This window comes from Bufo bufo, chromosome 1 (assembly GCF_905171765.1).
Source record: "Bufo bufo chromosome 1, aBufBuf1.1, whole genome shotgun sequence".
Classification (NCBI taxonomy): Eukaryota; Metazoa; Chordata; class Amphibia; order Anura; family Bufonidae; genus Bufo; species Bufo bufo.
In genome coordinates this window covers 774582486-774601379 of record NC_053389.1, presented here as the reverse complement: position 1 = coordinate 774601379, position 18894 = coordinate 774582486, and the positions used below count along the sequence as shown (strand labels likewise).

Sequence of the window (18894 nt, the reverse complement as noted above, 5' to 3'; positions counted from 1 at the left end):
GAAGAAGAAAGAAGACGATGCCGGCTGCGCGATCAAGTGGATGAGGTGAGTTAATAATATTTTTTTTTTAACCCCTCAAGCAACATTTTAGTATGCATTCTGTATTAAGAATGCTATTATTTTCCCTTATAAACATGTTATAAGGTAAAATAATAACATCTACACAACACCGAACCCATCTGTGTACCACATTCAATTTTTTATCACGCGCGTGCAAAACGCATTTCACTCGCGCATCTCAATCGCAGTCAAAATTGACTGAAATTCTGTGCGCACTGGCGCGGGTTTCCCGCAATGCACCTGGGACGCATCCGAAGCAAATCCTGGACGCCCGTCTGAAAGAGGCCTAAGGAACTTAGAAATCGAGGCCCAGTGACGGTGTAAAGGCTCATTTATATGACATGTCATCGAGGGATCTTCATAGTTCTGTTAGTTCTGTTATTGGGGGTGCTGATGTCTTCATCACTACTGTGGTCAAAAATTGGTAGATCTGGGGTGTTGCACTGGGACATGTAGGCCTTGTTTTCCATAGGACATTTGGAGCTTATGATGACCTGTAAATAAAAGATAAGTAATGTTACACAAAGACAATGAGATCCACTATAGCGGCCAGTTTAGGTGGCCCCCATTTCTTGTGTTAATACATTTTTTCTGAGAATGACCAACTATCTTATATGTACATGGGTATACTGACTGTCCCTGACAGATAATATGACCCACTCATTGTCTTCATAAGTAGCAGAGGCTCTGGCAGCGACTTACTCTCCTCTCCAAATTGAAAACACATGCATGTGTAGTGCCCCAGTAAAGGGTATGTGCAAATAATTTTTTGTTGCTAATGTTATGTAATGTTTTTAATGTATTGTGTTGCGCATGAATAGTTATGTATGGATTGGTCGGAGTTAATAATCCTGACTCTGCCCCTGTAGAAAGTTATGTGCTGGACCTAGATCTAGCCATAGCTTAGTTAGTTGTGTGGAAAAAGTGAGAGGAAACTACATGTGCTCACTCCTGCCACTGTGAATAATTAATTCAGCCAGTATCACTCCCATCCTCCACTCTGCTCTTCCGGGACTTGTGTGGCAGGGGACAGGGCAGGCTGTGAGTTCCTTGAAAGGAACAAGGTAAGTATGTGGATTTTTAATTTTTAATTTTTTTTACTGCCTGTGAAGGGGCACAGCTGGGCATATTACTGAGAGTGAAGGGGTCACAGCTGGGCATATTACTGCCTGTTAAGGGGCACAGCTGGGCATATTACTGAGAGTGAAGGGGTCACAGCTGGGCATATTACTGCCTGTTAAGGGGCACAGCTGGGCTTATTACTGCCTGTGAAGGGGCACAGGTGGGCATATTACTGCCTGTGAAGGGGCACAGCTGGGCATATTACTGCCTGTGAAGGGGCACAGCTGGGCATATTACTGCCTGTGAAGGGGCACAGCTGGGCATATTACTGCCTGTGAAGGGGACACTTTAATGGGCATATTACTGTCAAGGGACACATAACGGCATATTACTGTGAGGGGGCACATATCAGAGCATCGCTACTGTGAGGGGGCACCTATTTAGCCATAACTACTGTGAGGGGGCACATATTTGGGCATTGCTACTGTGAGGGGGCACATATCTGGCCATAACTACTGTGAGGGGGCACATATCTGGGCATCACTACTGTGAGGGAGCACATATCTGGGCATCACTACTGTGAGGGGGCACATATCTGGGCATCGCTACTGTGAGGGGGCACATATCTGGGCATCACTACTGTGAGTGCCACATGCCCGGCCATAAATACTGTGAGGGGGCACAATGCAGGCATAACTACGGTAAGGGGGGCACATATCGGAGCATAACTACTGTGAAGGGGGCACAATGCTGGCATAACTACTGTGTGGTGGCTTAAAGGAGGAATAATGTGTGGGCATTTAGGGGACTGGGTGGGATTAGGTGTTTATGTTTTGGGCGGAGTTAGAGGGGTGACCTAATGCACGCTGCACATAATTAGAGATGTCACGAACATAAAATTTTCCGTTCGCGAACGGCGAACTTCCGCGAATGTTCGCGAACCGGGCGAACACCCATAGAATTCAATAGACAGGCGAATTTTAAAACCCACAGGGACTATTTCTGGCCGCAATAGTGATGGAAAAGTTGTTTCAAGGGGACTAACACCTGGACTGTGGCATGCCGGAGGGGGATCCAAAATTACGTAGTTGACGCAGAGTGTGGTAAGTTGATTTCGCAATGCGATTAATATAACCTGTATTAATCGCATTGCGATTACAACTTAGTCAAATTTGTGACACTGCAGCTTCAGAATGAATCTAAGATGGATGCTGTCCTTGCTTTTTGATAGGAGGTGGGAGGGTCTGGGAGGGAGGGTATGCTGATTGGCTGGAATGTGTCTGCTGACTGAGGTACAGGCTCAAAGTTTGCTCAATGATGATGTATAGGGGGCGGACCAAACATCGCATATGTTCGCCCGCCGCGGCGAATGCGAACAAGCTATGTTCGCTGGCTAATAGTTCGGGACATCTCTACACATAATGTCCCTCTTCCTTCTATTCAAAAGCTGGGAGGTACTGTATGGGTCATGGTTGTGTCAGTGATTGGCTAAGCAGATATTTCCTATGGACTGATAGGGTCAAGGAAGCAGAGACAAAAGGTGACCCAGAAAACACCTTCTGTTTACATTTACATACAATATTTGCTTGTATGCTTTATCAAAAAAATGAAAATTGCTGACCATTTTCTCTTCTTTCGATGTAGGGTTTCTAAGCAAGAGACAGAGAGGAGCAACAATAATGCCCAGTATCCCACAGATCCTGACTAACCAGGGGAATCCAATGGTTTCTGCAATAGCACCACCACACAGAGGTCCTGAAATTAGAGATTACATTTACTGTAGAGCATATGAGCACAACATATACTGATGTACAGACTGTAGACCAGTCCTATTATATAAATTCTATATACAGTCCTGATCAAAAGTTTAAGACCACTTGAAAAATGGCAAAAAATCCTATTTTACATTGTTGGATCTTAACAAGGTTCCAAGTAGAGCTTCAACATGCAACAAGAAGAAATGAGAGTGAGACAAAGCATTTTTTGAGCATTCAATTAATTGAAAATAACGATTAAACTGAAACAGGCTGTTTTTCAGCTGATCAAAAGTTTAGGACCACATGCCTTTAAAAGGCCAAATCTGTGCAAAGATGTGGATTCATTGTCATTTTCTGTCAGGTAGTCACACATTGTGATGGCAAAGGCAAAAAACCTCTCCCTTTTTGAACGTGGTCGGGTTGTTGCATAAGCAGGGTCTCTCACAGCGCGCCATCGCTGCTGAGGTGGGACGCAGTAAGACAGTAATTTGGAATTTCTTAAATGATCCTGAGGGTTATGGAACAAAAAAGTCAAGTGGAAGACCCAAAAAAAATTCGTAAGCACTGAGCCGGAGGATTCAATTGGCTGTCCGTCAAGACACTGGACGATCCTCGACCCAAATTAAGGCCCTTACTGGTGCTGACTGCAGCCCCATAACTATCAGACGGCATCTGAGACTGAAGGGCTTCAAAAACAAAAATCGTCTTCAAAGACATCGTCTCCTTGAACGCCACAGAACTGCTCGTTTGGACTTTGCAAGAGAGCACCAAACATGGGACATTCAAAGGTGGAAGAAAGTTTTATTCTCTGAAGAGAAAAAATGTACCCTTGATGGTCCTGATGGTTTCCAACGTTACTGGCATGACAAGCAGATCCCACCTGAGATATTTTCTACGCGCCACAGTGGAGGGGGCGCCATAATGGTCTGGGGTGCTTTTTCCTTCAGTGGAACAATGTAGCTTCAGGAATTGCAGGGGCGTCAAACGGCCGCTGGCTATGTCCAGATGTTGCAGATAGCATTCCTCATGAGTGAGGGCCCTTGTCTGTGTGGTAACGACTGGGTTTTTCAACAGGACAACACTACAGTACACAATGCCCGCAGGACAAGGGACTTCTTCCAGGAGAATAACATCACTCTTTTGGCCCATCCTGCGTGTTCCCCTGATCTAAATCCAATTGAGAACCTTTGGGGATGGATGGCAAGGGAAGTTTACAAAAATGGACAACAGTTCCAGACAGTAGATGGCCTTTGTGCGGCCGTCTTCACCACTTGGAGAAATGTTCCCACTCACCTCATGGAAACGCTTGCATCAAGCATGCCGAAACAAATTTTTGAAGTGATAAACAATAACGGCAGAGCTACTCATTACTGAGTTCATGTTTGGAAGTTGGATTTCTGTTTTGGGGGGGTATAGTTTTTTTTTGGAGGTGTGGTCCTAAACTTTTGATCAGCTGAAAAACAGCCTGTTTCAGTTTATTCGTTGTTTTCATTAAATTGAATGCTCAAAAAAATGTTTTGTCTCACTCCCATTTCTTCTTGTTGCATGTTGAAGCTCTACTTGGAACCTTGTTAAGATCCAGCCATGCTAAATATGATTTTTTGCCATTTTTCAAGTGGTCTTAAACTTTTGATCAGGACTGTATATACACTAGAGATTGCGTCCTATACACTGATATACAGACCTGAGAACATCCCATTATATAAATGATATATATACAATGGAGACTGCATCCTATACACTGATATACAGACCTGAGAACAGTCCTATTATATAAATGATATATACTGTATACACTGGAGACTGCGTCCTGTACACTGATATACAGACCAGAGAACAGTCCTATTATATAAATGACATATACACTGAACGAAAATATGAGCGTGAAACTTTCGGTTTTGCTCCCATTTTGCATGAGCTGAACTCAAAAATCTGAAACATTTTCTACATACACAAAAGACCCATTACTCTCAAATATTGTTCACAAATCAGTCTAAATCTGTTAGTGAGCACTTCTCCTTTGCCAAGATAATCCATTCCACCTCACAGGTGTGGCATATCAAGGTGCTGATTAGACAGCATGAATATTGCACAGGTGTGCCTTAGACTGCCCACAGTAAAAGGCCACTCTGAAATGTGCAGTTTGATCACACAGCACAACGCCACAGATGTCGCAATGTTTGAGGGAGCGTGCAATTGGCATGCTGACTGCAGGAATATCTACCAGAACTGTTGCCTGTGCAATAAATGTTCATTTCTCTACCATAAGCCGTCTCCAAAGGCGTTTCAGAGAATTTGGCAGTACATCCAACCGGCCTCACAACCGCAGACCACGTGTAACCACACCAGCCCAGGATCTCCACATCCAGCATGTTCACCTCCATGATCGTCTGACACCAGCCACCCGGACAGCTGCAGCAACAATCGGTTTGCATAACCAAAGAATTTCTGCACAAATTGTCAGAAACAGTCTCAGGGAAGCTTATCTGCATGCTCGTCGTCCTCATCGGGGTCTGGACCTGACTGCAGTTTGCCGTCGTAACCGATTTGAGTGTGCAAATGCTCACATTCAATGGCGTCTGTTGGAGAGGCGTTCTGTTCACGGATGAGTTTTCACTGTTCAGGGAAGATAGCAGACAGCGTGTGTGGCGTTGTGTGGGTGAGATGTTTGCTGACGTCCACGTTGTGGATCGGTTGTGGTGGCAGTGGGGTTATGGTATGGGCAGGCGTATGTTATGGACAACGAACACAGGTGCATTTTATTAATGGCATTTTGAATGCACAGAGATACCGTGATGAGATCCTGAGGCCCATTGTTGTGCCATTCATCCACGACCATCACCTCATGTTGCAGCATGATAATGCACGGCCCCATATTGCAAGGATCTGTACACAATTCCTGGAAGCTGAAAACATCCCAGTTTTTGTATGGCCAGCATACTCACCGGACATGTCACCCATAGAGCATTTTTGGCATTTTCTGGATTGGCGTATACGACAGCGTGTTCCAGTTCCTGCCAATATTCTGCTACTTCGCACAGTTATTGAAGAGGAGTGGACCAACATTCCACAGGCCACAATCAACAACCTGATCAATACTCTGTGACGGAAATGTGTTGCACTGCTTGAGGCAAATGGTGGCCACACCAGATACTGACTGTTTTTTTGACCCCCCCCCCCCCAGTAAGGCAAAACTGTGCACATTTCACAGTGGCCTTTTATTGTGGGCAGTCTAAGGCACACCTGTGCAATATTCATGCTTTCTAATCAGCACCTTGATATGCCACACTTGTGAGGTGGAATGAATTATCTCGGCAAAGGAGAAGTGCTCACTAACACAGATTTAGACAGATTTTTGAACAATATTTGAGAGTAATGGGTCTTTTGTGTATGTAGAAAATGTTTCAGATCTTTGAGTTCAGCTCATGCAAAATGGGAGCAAAACCGAAAGTGTTGCGTTTATATTTTTGTTCAGTGTATATACACTGGATGCTGTATCCCATACACTGATAAACAGACTGGAGAACATTCCTATTATATAAATGGTATATATACACTGGAGACTACGTCCTATACACTAATAAACAGACCAGATAACAGTCCGATTATATAAATGATATATATATATATATATATATATATATATACATACACAGTACAGACCAAAAGTTTGGACACACCTTCTCATTCAAAGAGTTTTCTTTATTTTCATGACTATGAAAATTGTAGATTCACACTGAAGGCATCAAAACTATGAATTAACACTTGTGGTCATGGCTACGGCAGAGAGCTAGTGCCCCAAACGTGCCGAGACCTGAGAGAGGAAACCAACCTGCCTAAACTGATATGGCTGGAGAGGTGCCCTTAGCCATGCCGCGGGTAAGCCTAAAAGGGGACATACCCTGAGGAGTATGGAAAGAAAAGGGGAGGGAGGGTGGGGCACCGAAAACGCCCGCACATGAGGAGAGGGCGTGCCTCCTTTTAAGAGCGCCTACGCCCCTCCCACAAATGCAGGCTGACATGTCAGCCTTAAGCTACTTGTGGTCATGGCTACGGCAGAGAGCTAGTGCCCCGAACGTGCCGAGACCTGAGAGAGGAAACCAACCTGCCTAAACTGATATGGCTGGAGAGGTGCCCTTAGCCATGCCGCGGGTAAGCCTAAAAGGGGGCAAAAATACATATGAGTAGGGAGAGAAAACCTTTGCCACTGACCAAGTTACAAAACCAAACTGTGGAATGCCTGGGATATCTTGGCTTGAGGGTAGGTATGTAACGTGGGAAGCCTGAGGAGCGCCAGCGACCCATTTGCGGATGACGTGGCCGGGGACGTTGTGCTTGAAGCCGCGGATGCAGCTCCAATACGGAAGGAGTGTCCTGAAATGGTCTTGGGGTTGAAACCCAAGCCCGCCGCCAGAGTGCGAACGTGGGAGATGAAACTGCGAGGCCGTGCGGGCCGAGACCTGGAACGGGAGCAATGGGCGGTCAGGGGCGGAGTCCCCCAGAGCTGCCAGCCATCTCCTGAGCACCTGGACCGGGCACCATGCGTTGGTGGACTGGAAGAACTTCACCTCCACTGGTGATCCCACCTGTGAGGTTGGAAGTGAGGAGCTGTGAGGAGAAATGGTCGTCGGGCCATACCAGCTGACCCCCGGTTAAACCCTTGGACCTGACTGAACTGTGGGTGAATTCGCTGTGTCCTAAGAACCCGCGGAACTAAAGTACATGGCAGCTTTTATGACAGTGCTGGAAGGAGCCCAAAAGGAAGACCATCTAGGGAGGTGGAAAGCTTCTAAATAATCCCCTGACACAGCCTGCCTGCTCGGGACGACCGCATGACTACTCTCCTGAACACCCCCTAACCGTTGAGACAGAAAAACCGACCTACTTTCGGGGTCTTCCAACATGGAGAAATGTTGGACTTCGGCCAAATATCGTTGATGGTGTTAAAGGATAGTTGTGGAACAGGATGGCCTGGATCTTGAGGACACATCAGCTGGGGGTGAGCCCTGAAACATGCATGAAGGGGCCCTACATTCGTTGTAATGACAAGCAGTTTGGCTGCGGCAGGGAATGAAAAGCGAGGGAGCAGTCTTGGTAGCGTACGGAACCCTACCTGGGGGAACGGGCCCTAGGGTGGAGGTTATTGGCAAGGCTAGAGTGGACTGGGCAGGTGGCAGCCCCCCGTAGGACTTGGTGGCCAAGAGGCTGGACTGGACGTCCGAAACCAAGGAGGCGACGGAGTTCATCCCGGCATGTAGCTGCGCCAGGGACACCTGAAGGGTGGACATGGAGACTTGCTCCAAGTCCGGGGCTGCTGGTTCAACCATCAGTAGCCTATACAGCTCTGCTTTACGGCGGAAGCAGGGTATTGGAACCCTCACCGGTTAAGCTCCGTAACCAACTTTGGAATTGACCAACTCCTTAGGGCCGCTTGGATGCGGGTGTTGCCGGTACAGATAGGCCTTCTTCGATGTTGGAAATGCGACATACTGCAGCTGCGAAGTGACAAATAGAAAATAACATTTGACCAGGAAGCCCCGTACCTTGCAAGCGACACCCGAGACGTGAATGGTGGTTAAAGGAGGACTAGCGAGTGTCTAGTGCTCTGAACGGCGGGACCATGGACTAAGCGTGAAATGACGTGAGAAGGCTAACCGTACTTGGCCCCAGACAGGAAAAAGAAAACTGAAGAGAAAACAAACATCAAACCTGAAATCGTACCGGAGAAAGGACTACCGAATCGAGTCTAAAACATGACAGGCGACAGAAACAGTAAATTAACAGTGTGAACCTGGAGTGACAGGTAACAGAAAATAAATGATACCACGTAAGACTTTGAGTGATCCGGACCCTTATGTACGCCTGAGCGCGATAACCATGGCATGAGAAGTGACGAACGTGGACCCTAAACGAAAGAGGCAACGAAAACTGGAAACGTACATCGATGCGCAGCCGGTGGCAGACACGGCGTGACATGAACGTAAGCCTGAAGCGTGACAGGTAACACCTGAAAAATAAAAAACACGTGAGCCTGAAGCGCAACAGGCAGCAGATGATTGATTGAAACGTAAGCCTGAAGCGTAACAGCCAAACTTATGACAAATTGAAAACGTAAGCCTGAAACGTAACAGGCAACAGATAATGAAAATAACACGTGAGCCTGAAGCGTAATAGGCAACCTAAGATAAATTAGAAACGTGAGCCTGAAACGTAACAGGCAACAGATAACGAAACTAACACGTAAGCCTGAAGCGTGACAGGCAACCTGAGATGAATTAAAACGTAAACCTGAACGTAACAGGCAACAGATAATGAAAATAACACGTAAGCCTGAAGCGTAACAGAAACAGATGATGAATTGAAAACGTGAGCCTGAAACGTGACAGGCAACAGATAAAACATGGCAAAAAGATGACAGATTGAAACGTGCGTTTGAAACGTGACAGGCAACAGATGATACACTGAACAAAAAAACGTGAGCTTGAACCGTGGCAGGCACCCGACATGGTGAGATGTGCACGTGAGCCTGAAGCGCCAGAAGTGGCAATGGTAATAAAGCGTGAGTCTGAAACGTGACAGGCCAATGATTGAGAAAGGAACGGACGCCTGAACAGAACAGGCCGTGGGAGGCAAGAGGCGTGAGCCTGGCCGTGACCGCCAACTGATACATAGGCCTGACACGTGACAGCAACAGCCTGTCGTGGACAGGTATGACAGAGAAACAAAACATGGTGACATGAACAAGAAGTGAGCTGGGACGTGACTGGAGACAACCTGGTGACTACGACGTGACCCTGACGCGGGTGACAAAGGAATAGTAAGTTGCATAGCAGCGAAGGCTGGAAGACCGCGAATGTGTGGTAGAAAATGAAGCAGTCGCCGGAAATGTCCGTGGATGTAGAGAGTGGAACGCGATGGTCGGCAAACGGGACAAATGAGCGCAACCTGGCTGACGAGCGCAGCCAGAGTGGAGCAGCACCCGGGTACTGCAAAATAATTGGTAAACGTGAGGGGGAGACTACGCAGACCGGAACGCGCCAATGCGTCCCAACCGTGACATGGGGAACCATTTTTTTTTTTTTTTTTTTTTTAAAGACTTCGATGCTGCTGCTTGACTGTGTGGAGAGAATAAAAACTTTAGGTGTGACTGGAGTGAGAAGGACTAAAAAACCAGCACCTACCTGTTTGAACCCCGAGTGGGGAATTTTATGACCTCTGTAAGGATGCATGGATCCCTGGTTGAAGATTAACGGCAGAGTACCCAGGGTCTGCAACAATAATTTTTTAATTTTTTTTATTTATTTTTTTTGGGAAAAAGAACACAAAACTGGGGTCGTACTGTAGAAAATAATATTGATCGAATCTGGAATAAAAATGATAGCGACAAAGAATAGTGATTAACAGCATGAACCTGGCCTGTAACCGGAAATGGATGAAAAAACGTAAACCTGAAGCGTAACGGGGAATAAATACATAAGAGAAACGTAAGCCTGACACACGTGACAGGCCACGGACGTGGTACGGTGGATACGTAAGCCTGAAACGTAACAGGCGACAAAAATAAAAGAAAAACGTAAGCCTGAAGCGTAACAGGCAACATGATACATTGGGAACGTAAGCCAGAACGTAACTGGCAACAGAAAAGAAAAACGTAAGCCTGAAACGTAACAGGCAGCAGACATGATAGATTAGAAACGTAAGCCAGAAACGTAACTGGCAACAGAAAAGAAAAACGTAAGCCTGAAACGTAACAGGCAGCAGACATGATAGATGAGAAACGTAAGCCAGAAACGTGACAGGCAACAGACATGATATATTGGAAAACGTGACCCTGAAACAGGCACTGACGGCAAATAATACGTAAGCCTGAAGCGTGACTGGCAACAGGTATAGTCTGGGAAAACTGTAAGCCCGTGGCGACATGGGCAACAAATGGTGAGAATGATGCGTAAGCCTGACACGGAACAGGCCACAGACATGTTGGAGCATGAAAAAACATGCGTGAAACATGAAGAAAACCCGGCAATGAACATGGTGGGATGACATGGAAGCAAACCCGCCGTGTGACTGGTGACAGAACGGTGACTGAAAATAAGTATTTACCGAACAACGTCCGCAGATGTAGCAGAGTGGAACAGGCGGTGGTCGACACGGGCGGAATTTGTTTGAAAACCTTGGCAGACGATGGATGGCAAGCACGGCAGAGTAACCAGAGTCTGCAACAATAACCAGTGGCGTGAGGGGTCCCTGTGATCTAATGAGACTGTGTGTGTGGGAGCTGACGTGTGAGGTGGCGGAACCGCTGCCGTGGGGTGTGGAGGGTTAACTGGTCTGCTGCTTGACAAGACAGGGGAGGGCACGTGGGAGCTAGCGGTGTGCCATGACCCTGGCAAGCAGCTATGCTATGTATGTGCTGGTGAGGGCCTGTGGTGGGGCTTATTATGACGAACCAGTGTGTAGACCAATGCTTTCAAGTGAATATATATATTTTTTTTTTTTTTCTTCAAACTTTATTGATAGCAAACAGCAGCCGGCCGCCGGCCAGTAGCTGCGTGGGAAGAAACGGCACCCCTGGGTCTGGACGGACCCGCCCGTGGGGAGAGCGCCAGGACCAGCCAGACAAGGGGGGTGTGAGCTGCTGCGGCGGCCGGCGCCAGGAAGAGAGCCCGACAGCAGAGGCCGGCCGGGACGCAAGCTCCGTCGTCAAGGCAACGGAAGCGCTGCCCGGCGTCCCGCGAGATCTGCTCAGGGCGGCGCCTGAGCGAGGACGTGCCGGCCGTACCACCCGGGATGCGAGGTGGGTAGCGAGCGGACCGGACCGGGGGGGGATGGGTGGACATGCCGGAGAGGGGTGCGGGAGGAGCGTGAACTTACCCAGGCAGCTGAGCGGGGAGCGTTGGAGGGGAACCCCCGGTAAACTTACCTGCACAGCAGCACAGCAGGACGGGGCGTGACGTCAGGCGGGAAAAGGCACCGCACCGAAAACGCCCGCACATGAGGAGAGGGCGTGCCTCCTTTTAAGAGCGCCTACGCCCCTCCCACAAATGCAGGCTGACATGTCAGCCTTAAGCTACATGTGGAATTATATACTGTACATAACAAACAAGTGTGAAACAACTGAAAATATGTCATATTCTAGGTTCTTCAAAGTAGCCACCTTTTGCTTTTATTACTGCTTTGCACACTCTTGGCATTGTCTTGATGAGCTTCAAGAGGTAGTCCCCTGAAATGGTTTTCACTTCACAGGTGTGCCCTGTCAGGTTTAATAAGTGGGATTTCTTGCCTTATAAATGGGGTTGGGACCATCAGTGGCGTTGAGGAGAAGTCAGGTGGATACACAGCTGATAGTCCTACTGAATAGACTGTTAGAATTTGTATTATGGCAAGAAAAAAGCAGCTAAGTAAAGAAAAACGAGTGGCCATCCACACTGCGTGCAGAATTATTAGGCAAATGAGTATTTTGACCACATCATCCTCTTTATGCATGTTGTCTTACTCCAAGCTGTATAGGCTCGAAAGCCTACTACCAATTAAGCATATTAGGTGATGTGCATCTCTGTAATGAGAAGGGGTGTGGTCTAATGACATCAACACCCTATATTAGGTGTGCATAATTATTAGGCAACTTCCTTTCCTTTGGCAAAATGGGTCAAAAGAAGGACTTGACAGGCTCAGAAAAGTCAAAAATAGTGAGATATCTTGCAGAGGGATGCAGCACTCTAAAAATTGCAAAGCTTCTGAAGCGTGATCATCGAACAATCAAGCGTTTCATTCAAAATAGTCAACAGGGTCGCAAGAAGCGTGTGGAAAAACCAAGGCGCAAAATAACTGCCCATGAACTGAGAAAAGTCAAGCGTGCAGCTGCCAAGATGCCACTTGCCACCAGTTTGGCCATATTTCAGAGCTGCAACATCACTGGAGTGCCCAAAAGCACAAGGTGTGCAATACTCAGAGATATGGCCAAGGTAAGAAAGGCTGAAAGACGACCACCACTGAACAAGACACACAAGCTGAAACGTCAAGACTGGGCCAAGAAATATCTCAAGACTGATTTTTCTAAGGTTTTATGGACTGATGAAATGAGAGTGAGTCTTGATGGGCCAGATGGATGGGCCCGTGGCTGGATTGGTAAAGGGAAGAGAGCTCCAGTCCGACTCAGACGCCAGCAAGGTGGAGGTGGAGTACTGGTTTGGGCTGGTATCATCAAAGATGAGCTTGTGGGGCCTTTTCGGGTTGAGGATGGAGTCAAGCTCAACTCCCAGTCCTGATGCCAGTTTCTGGAAGACACCTTCTTCAAGCAGTGGTACAGGAAGAAGTCTGCATCCTTCAAGAAAAACATGATTTTCATGCAGGACAATGCTCCATCACACGCGTCCAAGTACTCCACAGCGTGGCTGGCAAGAAAGGGTATAAAAGAAGAAAATCTAATGACATGGCCTCCTTGTTCACCTGATCTGAACCCCATTGAGAACCTGTGGTCCATCATCAAATGTGAGATTTACAAGGAGGGAAAACAGTACACCTCTCTGAACAGTGTCTGGGAGGCTGTGGTTGCTGCTGCACACAATGTTGATGGTGAACAGATGAAAACACTGACAGAATCCATGGATGGCAGGCTTTTGAGTGTCCTTGCAAAGAAAGGTGGCTATATTGGTCACTGATTTGTTTTTGTTTTTGAATGTCAGAAATGAATATTTGTGAATGTTGAGATGTTATATTGGTTTCACTGGTAAAAATAAATAATTGAAATGGGTATATATTTGTTTTTTGTTAAGTTTCCTAATAATTATGCACAGTAATAGTCACCTGCACACACAGATATCCCCCTAAAATAGCTAAAACTAAAAACAAACTAAAAACTACTTCCAAAAATATTCAGCTTTGATATTAATGAGTTTTTTGGGTTCATTGAGAACATGGTTGTTGTTCAATAATAAAATTAATCCTCAAAAATACAACTTGCCTAATAATTCTGCACTCCCTGTATACTTTAAGAAATGAAGGTCAGTCAGTCAGCGGAAAAATTGGGAAAACTTTGAAAGTAAGGACTATTTGACCATGAAGGAAAGTGATGGGGTGCTGCGCCAGATGACCTGGCCTCCACAGTCACCGGACCTGAACCCAATCGAGATGGTTTGGGGTAGGCTGGACCGCAGAGTGAAGGCAAAAGGGCCAACAAGTGCTAAGCATCTCTGGGAACTTCTTCAAGACTGTTGGAAGACCATTTCAGGGGACTACCCCTTGAAGCTCATCAAGAGAATGCCAAGAGTGCAAAGCAGTAATCAAAGCAAAAGGTGGCTATTTTGAAGAACCTAGAATATGACATATTTTCAGTTGTTTCACACTTGTTTGTTATGTATATAATTCCACATGTGTTAATTCATAGTTTTGATGCCTTTATAGTCATGAAAATAAAGAAAACTCTTTGAATGAGAAGGTGTGTCCAAACTTTTTGTCTGTACTTTATATGTGTATATATATGTATATATATATATATATATATATATATATGTAACACCCCAGAGTTGTCTTACGACACGCCTCTAACCCGCTACTGTCTTCTAAGAGCTTTTACATTGTCACCAGATATAATTTACATTATGTCTCCACAAATGTGCATCTAAGGCTACTTTCACACTTGCGTTCGGTGCGGATCCGTCTGGTATCTGCACAGACGGATCCGCACCTATAATGCAAACGCTTGCATCCGTTCAGAACGGATCCGTCTGCATAACTGCTTTTTCAGATCAGAGTTTTCACATCGTGAAAACTCAGATCCGACAGTATATTCTAACACAGAGGCGTTCCCATGGTGATGGGGACGCTTCAAGTTAGAATATACTAAAAGAACTGTGTACATAACTGCCCCCTGCTGCCTGGCAGCACCCGATCTCTTACAGGGGGCTGTGATCCGCACAATTAACCCCTCAGATGCCGCAGACCCCCCTCCCTCCCCAGTTTTAAATTCATTGGTGGCCAGTGCGGCCCCCCTCCCTCCCTAGTATTAAATTCATTGGTGGCCAGTGCGGCCCCCCTCCCTCCCTCCCCAGTATTATATTTATTAGTGGCCAGTGCGGCCCCCCTCCCTCCCTCTCCAGTATTATATTCATTGGTGGCCAGTGCGGCCCCCCTCCCTCCCTCCCTCCCCAGTATTATATTCATTAGTGGCCAGTGCGGCCCCCCTCCCTCACTCCCCAGTATTATATTCATTGGTGGCCAGTGCGGCCTCCCCTCTCCCCCCCCCTAATTAAAATCATCCCCCCATCATTAGTGGCAGCGGAGAGTTCCAATTGGAGTCCCATTTTAATCGCTGGGGCTCCGATCGGTTACCATGGCAGCCAAGACGCTACTGCAGTCCTGGCTGCCATGGTTACTTAGCAATTTTAGAAGCATTATACTTACCTGCGCTGTCTGGTAAGTGAAAGGTCTGTGCTATAAGCCGCCCGGCCGGCCACAGACAGCTCAGGTAAGTATAATGCTTCTAAAATTGCTAAGTAACCATGGCAGCCAGGACTGCAGTAGCGTCTTGGCTGCCATGGTAACCGATCGGAGCCCCAGCGATTAAACTGGGACTCCGATCGGAACTCTCCGCTGCCACCAATGATGGGGGGGGGTGATTTTAATTAGGGGGGGGAAGAGGGGGGCCGCACTGGCCACCAATGAATATAATACTGGGGAGGGAGGGGGGCCGCACTGGCCACCAATGAATATAATACTGGGGAGGGAGGGGGGCCTCACTGGCCACCAATGAATTTAATACTGGGGAGGGAGGGGGGTCTGGCCCCTGCTGCCTGGCAGCACCTGATCTCTTACAGGGGCTATGATACGAACAATTAACCCCTTAGGTGCGGCACCTGAGGGGTTAATTGTGCGGATCACAGCCCCCTGTAAGAGATCAGGTGCTGCCAGGCAGCAGGGGGCCGTTATGTCCACAGTTCTTAGTATATTCTAACTTGAAGCGTCCCCATCACTATGGGAACGCCTCTGTGTTAATTATATACTGTCGGATCTGAGTTTTCACGATCTAACTCAAATCCGATGGTATATTCTAAGAGAGGCGTTCCCATGGCGATGGGGACGCTTCAAGTTAAAATATACCATCGGATTGGAGAAAACTCAGATCCGATGGTATATTAATAGGGACTCCTGACTTTACATTAAAAGTCAATGGGGGATGGATCCGTTTGCAATTGCACCATATTGTGTCAATGTCAAACGGATCCGTCCCCATTGACTTGCATTGTAAGTGAGGACGGATCCGTGTGGCTCCGCACGGCCAGGCGGACACCAAAACGCTGCAAGCTGCGTTTTGGTGTCCGCCTCCAGAGCGGAATGGAGGCGGAACGGAGCCAAACTGATGCATTCTGAACGGATCCTTATCCATTCAGAATGCATTGGGGATGAACGGATCAGTTCGGGGCCGCTTGTGAGAGCCCTCAAACGGATCTCACAAGTGGAACCCCAAACGCAAGTGTGAAAGTAGCCTAAAACTATGTTAAATGTAAATTTCCTTGACATTTTCCATGTTCACCAGCAGGTGGCAGCAATGGATTGGTAAGGAATTAGTTTCAGTTTAGTATATCTAGGGTGGAATGGATTATTCCAGCTGAGATCCCCCTCTGTGAAGGTGTGGACTGTTCCCACATCCTGCACTTGGGTGGAGAAGGAAGTTAGTGTCAGTGTTCCTGCCACCCCTGTTGGGGAAGGCTGTGTGATAGAGTTCAGGATCCCCCTGCATAGGGAAGAAAGACAGGATCTTGTCTCTGCTGAGACATTGATCAAATACCCAGACTGAGCCCTGCAGCCTCAGCTGGATGACAGAAAGCAGACAATCTCCAGAGTTCCAGGACGAAAGCATTCCCTGAGAAGATATCTGTGAGTAAAGTCAAGAGACCTAGGAGAAGCCATATTCCTCCTCAGCTAGTCAGTCCCCACAAAGCAGAAGATAGAGAGAAGTGCAGAAGCTAAATTCCTGCCACAGTTATAGAGCTAACAAGCAGACGTCTTTTCCTGCAAGCTCTAGAGTTATAGCGCAGAAGATTTATTCCTGAAACCATTGCCAAAACCTGCTGGGACCAAAGACCAAAGCTGTATTCCGCTTGGATGAAAGTTATCTTCAGTAAAGAAAAGTTTGAACTTCACCTAAAGGTCTGGACATCAATTTCTGCAGCAAAATTCCTCTATTACTCCTACTATCACTACACTCAATTTAGTGAGCCAGGAGTCCAGCCGTACCCAGGTAGGAGACACCGTTGAACCCATTACCATCACCATAAAGAGACATTATAGGTAGAGTTGAGCAGACACCTGGATGTTCGGGTTAGACGGGTTCGGCCAAACTTCACAAAAAAGTTTGAGTTTGGCACCCGAACTTGACCCCGAACCCCATTGAAGTCAATGGGGACCCGAACTTTTGAGCACTAAAATGGCTGTAAAAATGTCATTGAAAGGGCTAGATGGCTGCAAATGGCATCAAAATGTGGTTAAGAGCATGGCAAGTGCTCTATAAACAAATGTGGATAGGGAAATGACTTTAAATAACATAAAATACGTAAAAATCTAAAATAATAATATTGATATAGGAGGACGGTGTCCATATGGAGTAGGGGGTTGAGGAGGCAGTGGATGTAGCAGTGTAGGTGGAAGCGGCGGTGGAGGAGGAGGTGGTAGTCTACACTGCTTTTTGGTTTTAAATTTATTTTGATTTTTTTAAATTAGGGTACACCCCAAAACATTGGGAAATATAACCTGTGATAACCCCCTGCAGTCATGTAGGCGTGTGCACACATACTGCTCACCATGTCGCACGTCCCCGTGATGTTCACGATCCAATTAGATATCTGCTCTATAATCTTTTGATGTTCTATTCTGCGCCTACCATGTTGATCACGGTTAGCGGAGAGAATCAGGGTTCCACGCCGGAGAGGGAGCATGAGAAAGAGAGACCACATTCAAGGGAAATCAATGATTGAAATTTAATTGTGATCGAGTGCAAATGTGAGAGAAGCTATTAAAACTAAGGAATTGAAGGAAAGGAGAGGGTGCGCGGAAATTGCCCACTCCCGACTCGGGGAGGTAGTGACGATAAATAACAATACAGGATTCTTAAGATGCCCTGTTATTGGAATGAGTACTAAAAAATTATAGGGAATGTCACTGGGGTATTTTGGATTTGGAAACGTTAGACAGGAGAGGCCCTGCTGCCGCTTTGTTGACTCTAGATAACTCCTGCCTGATCGCACGTCCCCTTGACGTCCACGATCCATTTGGATATCTTCTCTATCAACTTTCGATGTTCTTTTCTGAGCCTACAATGTTGATCACGGTTATCGGCGAATCAGGGTTCCACGCCAGAGAGAGAGCGTGAGAAAGGGATACCACATCCAAGGGAGGTCAATGGCTGCAATGTGATCGAGCTGAAATGTGGGACAAGTTATTAAAGCAGAAGGATCGAATGAAAGGGCCAATTAAAGACGAATTTTACAACTTTAATTCTCTGTCACCTATGCAGAGCAGGGGTTTTTCATTGCCAAAAATGGGTTAATGTCACCCATCAATGGAACAGATGATTTTAAAAAAATTTGGTCCCTGTCACCTATGCAGAGCAGGGGTTTAATCACAGCAAAAATAGTAAAATGTCACCCAAGAATGTAACAGAAAAATTTGTGAAATTTATTAACCTGTCTACTAGGTAGAGCAGGGGTATATCACAGCCAAAAATTTGTGAATTTCACCCGAATATGTAAAAGACAAATTAGTGAAATGTTTTTACCTGTCTACTAGGTATAGCAGTGGTATATCACAGTCAAAAATTGGTGAATTTCACCCGAATATGTAACAGACAAATTAATGTTTTTTTTTTACCTGTTTACTAGGTATAGCAGTGGTATATCACAGCCCAAAATTGGTGAATTTCACCTGAAAATGTAACAGACAAATTAGTGAAATGTTTTTATCTACTAGGTACAGCCGGGGTATATCACACCCAAAAATTGGTGAATTTCACCCGAATATG

The 18894-nt window shown here is 46.4% G+C and overlaps 1 protein-coding gene across 1 annotated transcript in view; it reads right to left on the bottom strand.

Moving 5' to 3' along the window:
• Window positions 1-404: 404 nt before the first annotated feature.
• Window positions 405-18894, bottom strand: part of LOC120987787 (chromaffin granule amine transporter-like) — a 520630-nt gene continuing 502140 nt past the window's right edge. The window contains exons 14-15 of the mRNA XM_040415909.1: window positions 2744-2877; window positions 405-554 (exon numbers count right to left, since the gene is read on the bottom strand). Of these exons, the coding sequence (XP_040271843.1) occupies window positions 405-554; window positions 2744-2877 (284 nt within the window). The remainder of the gene's footprint in view (window positions 555-2743; window positions 2878-18894) is intronic.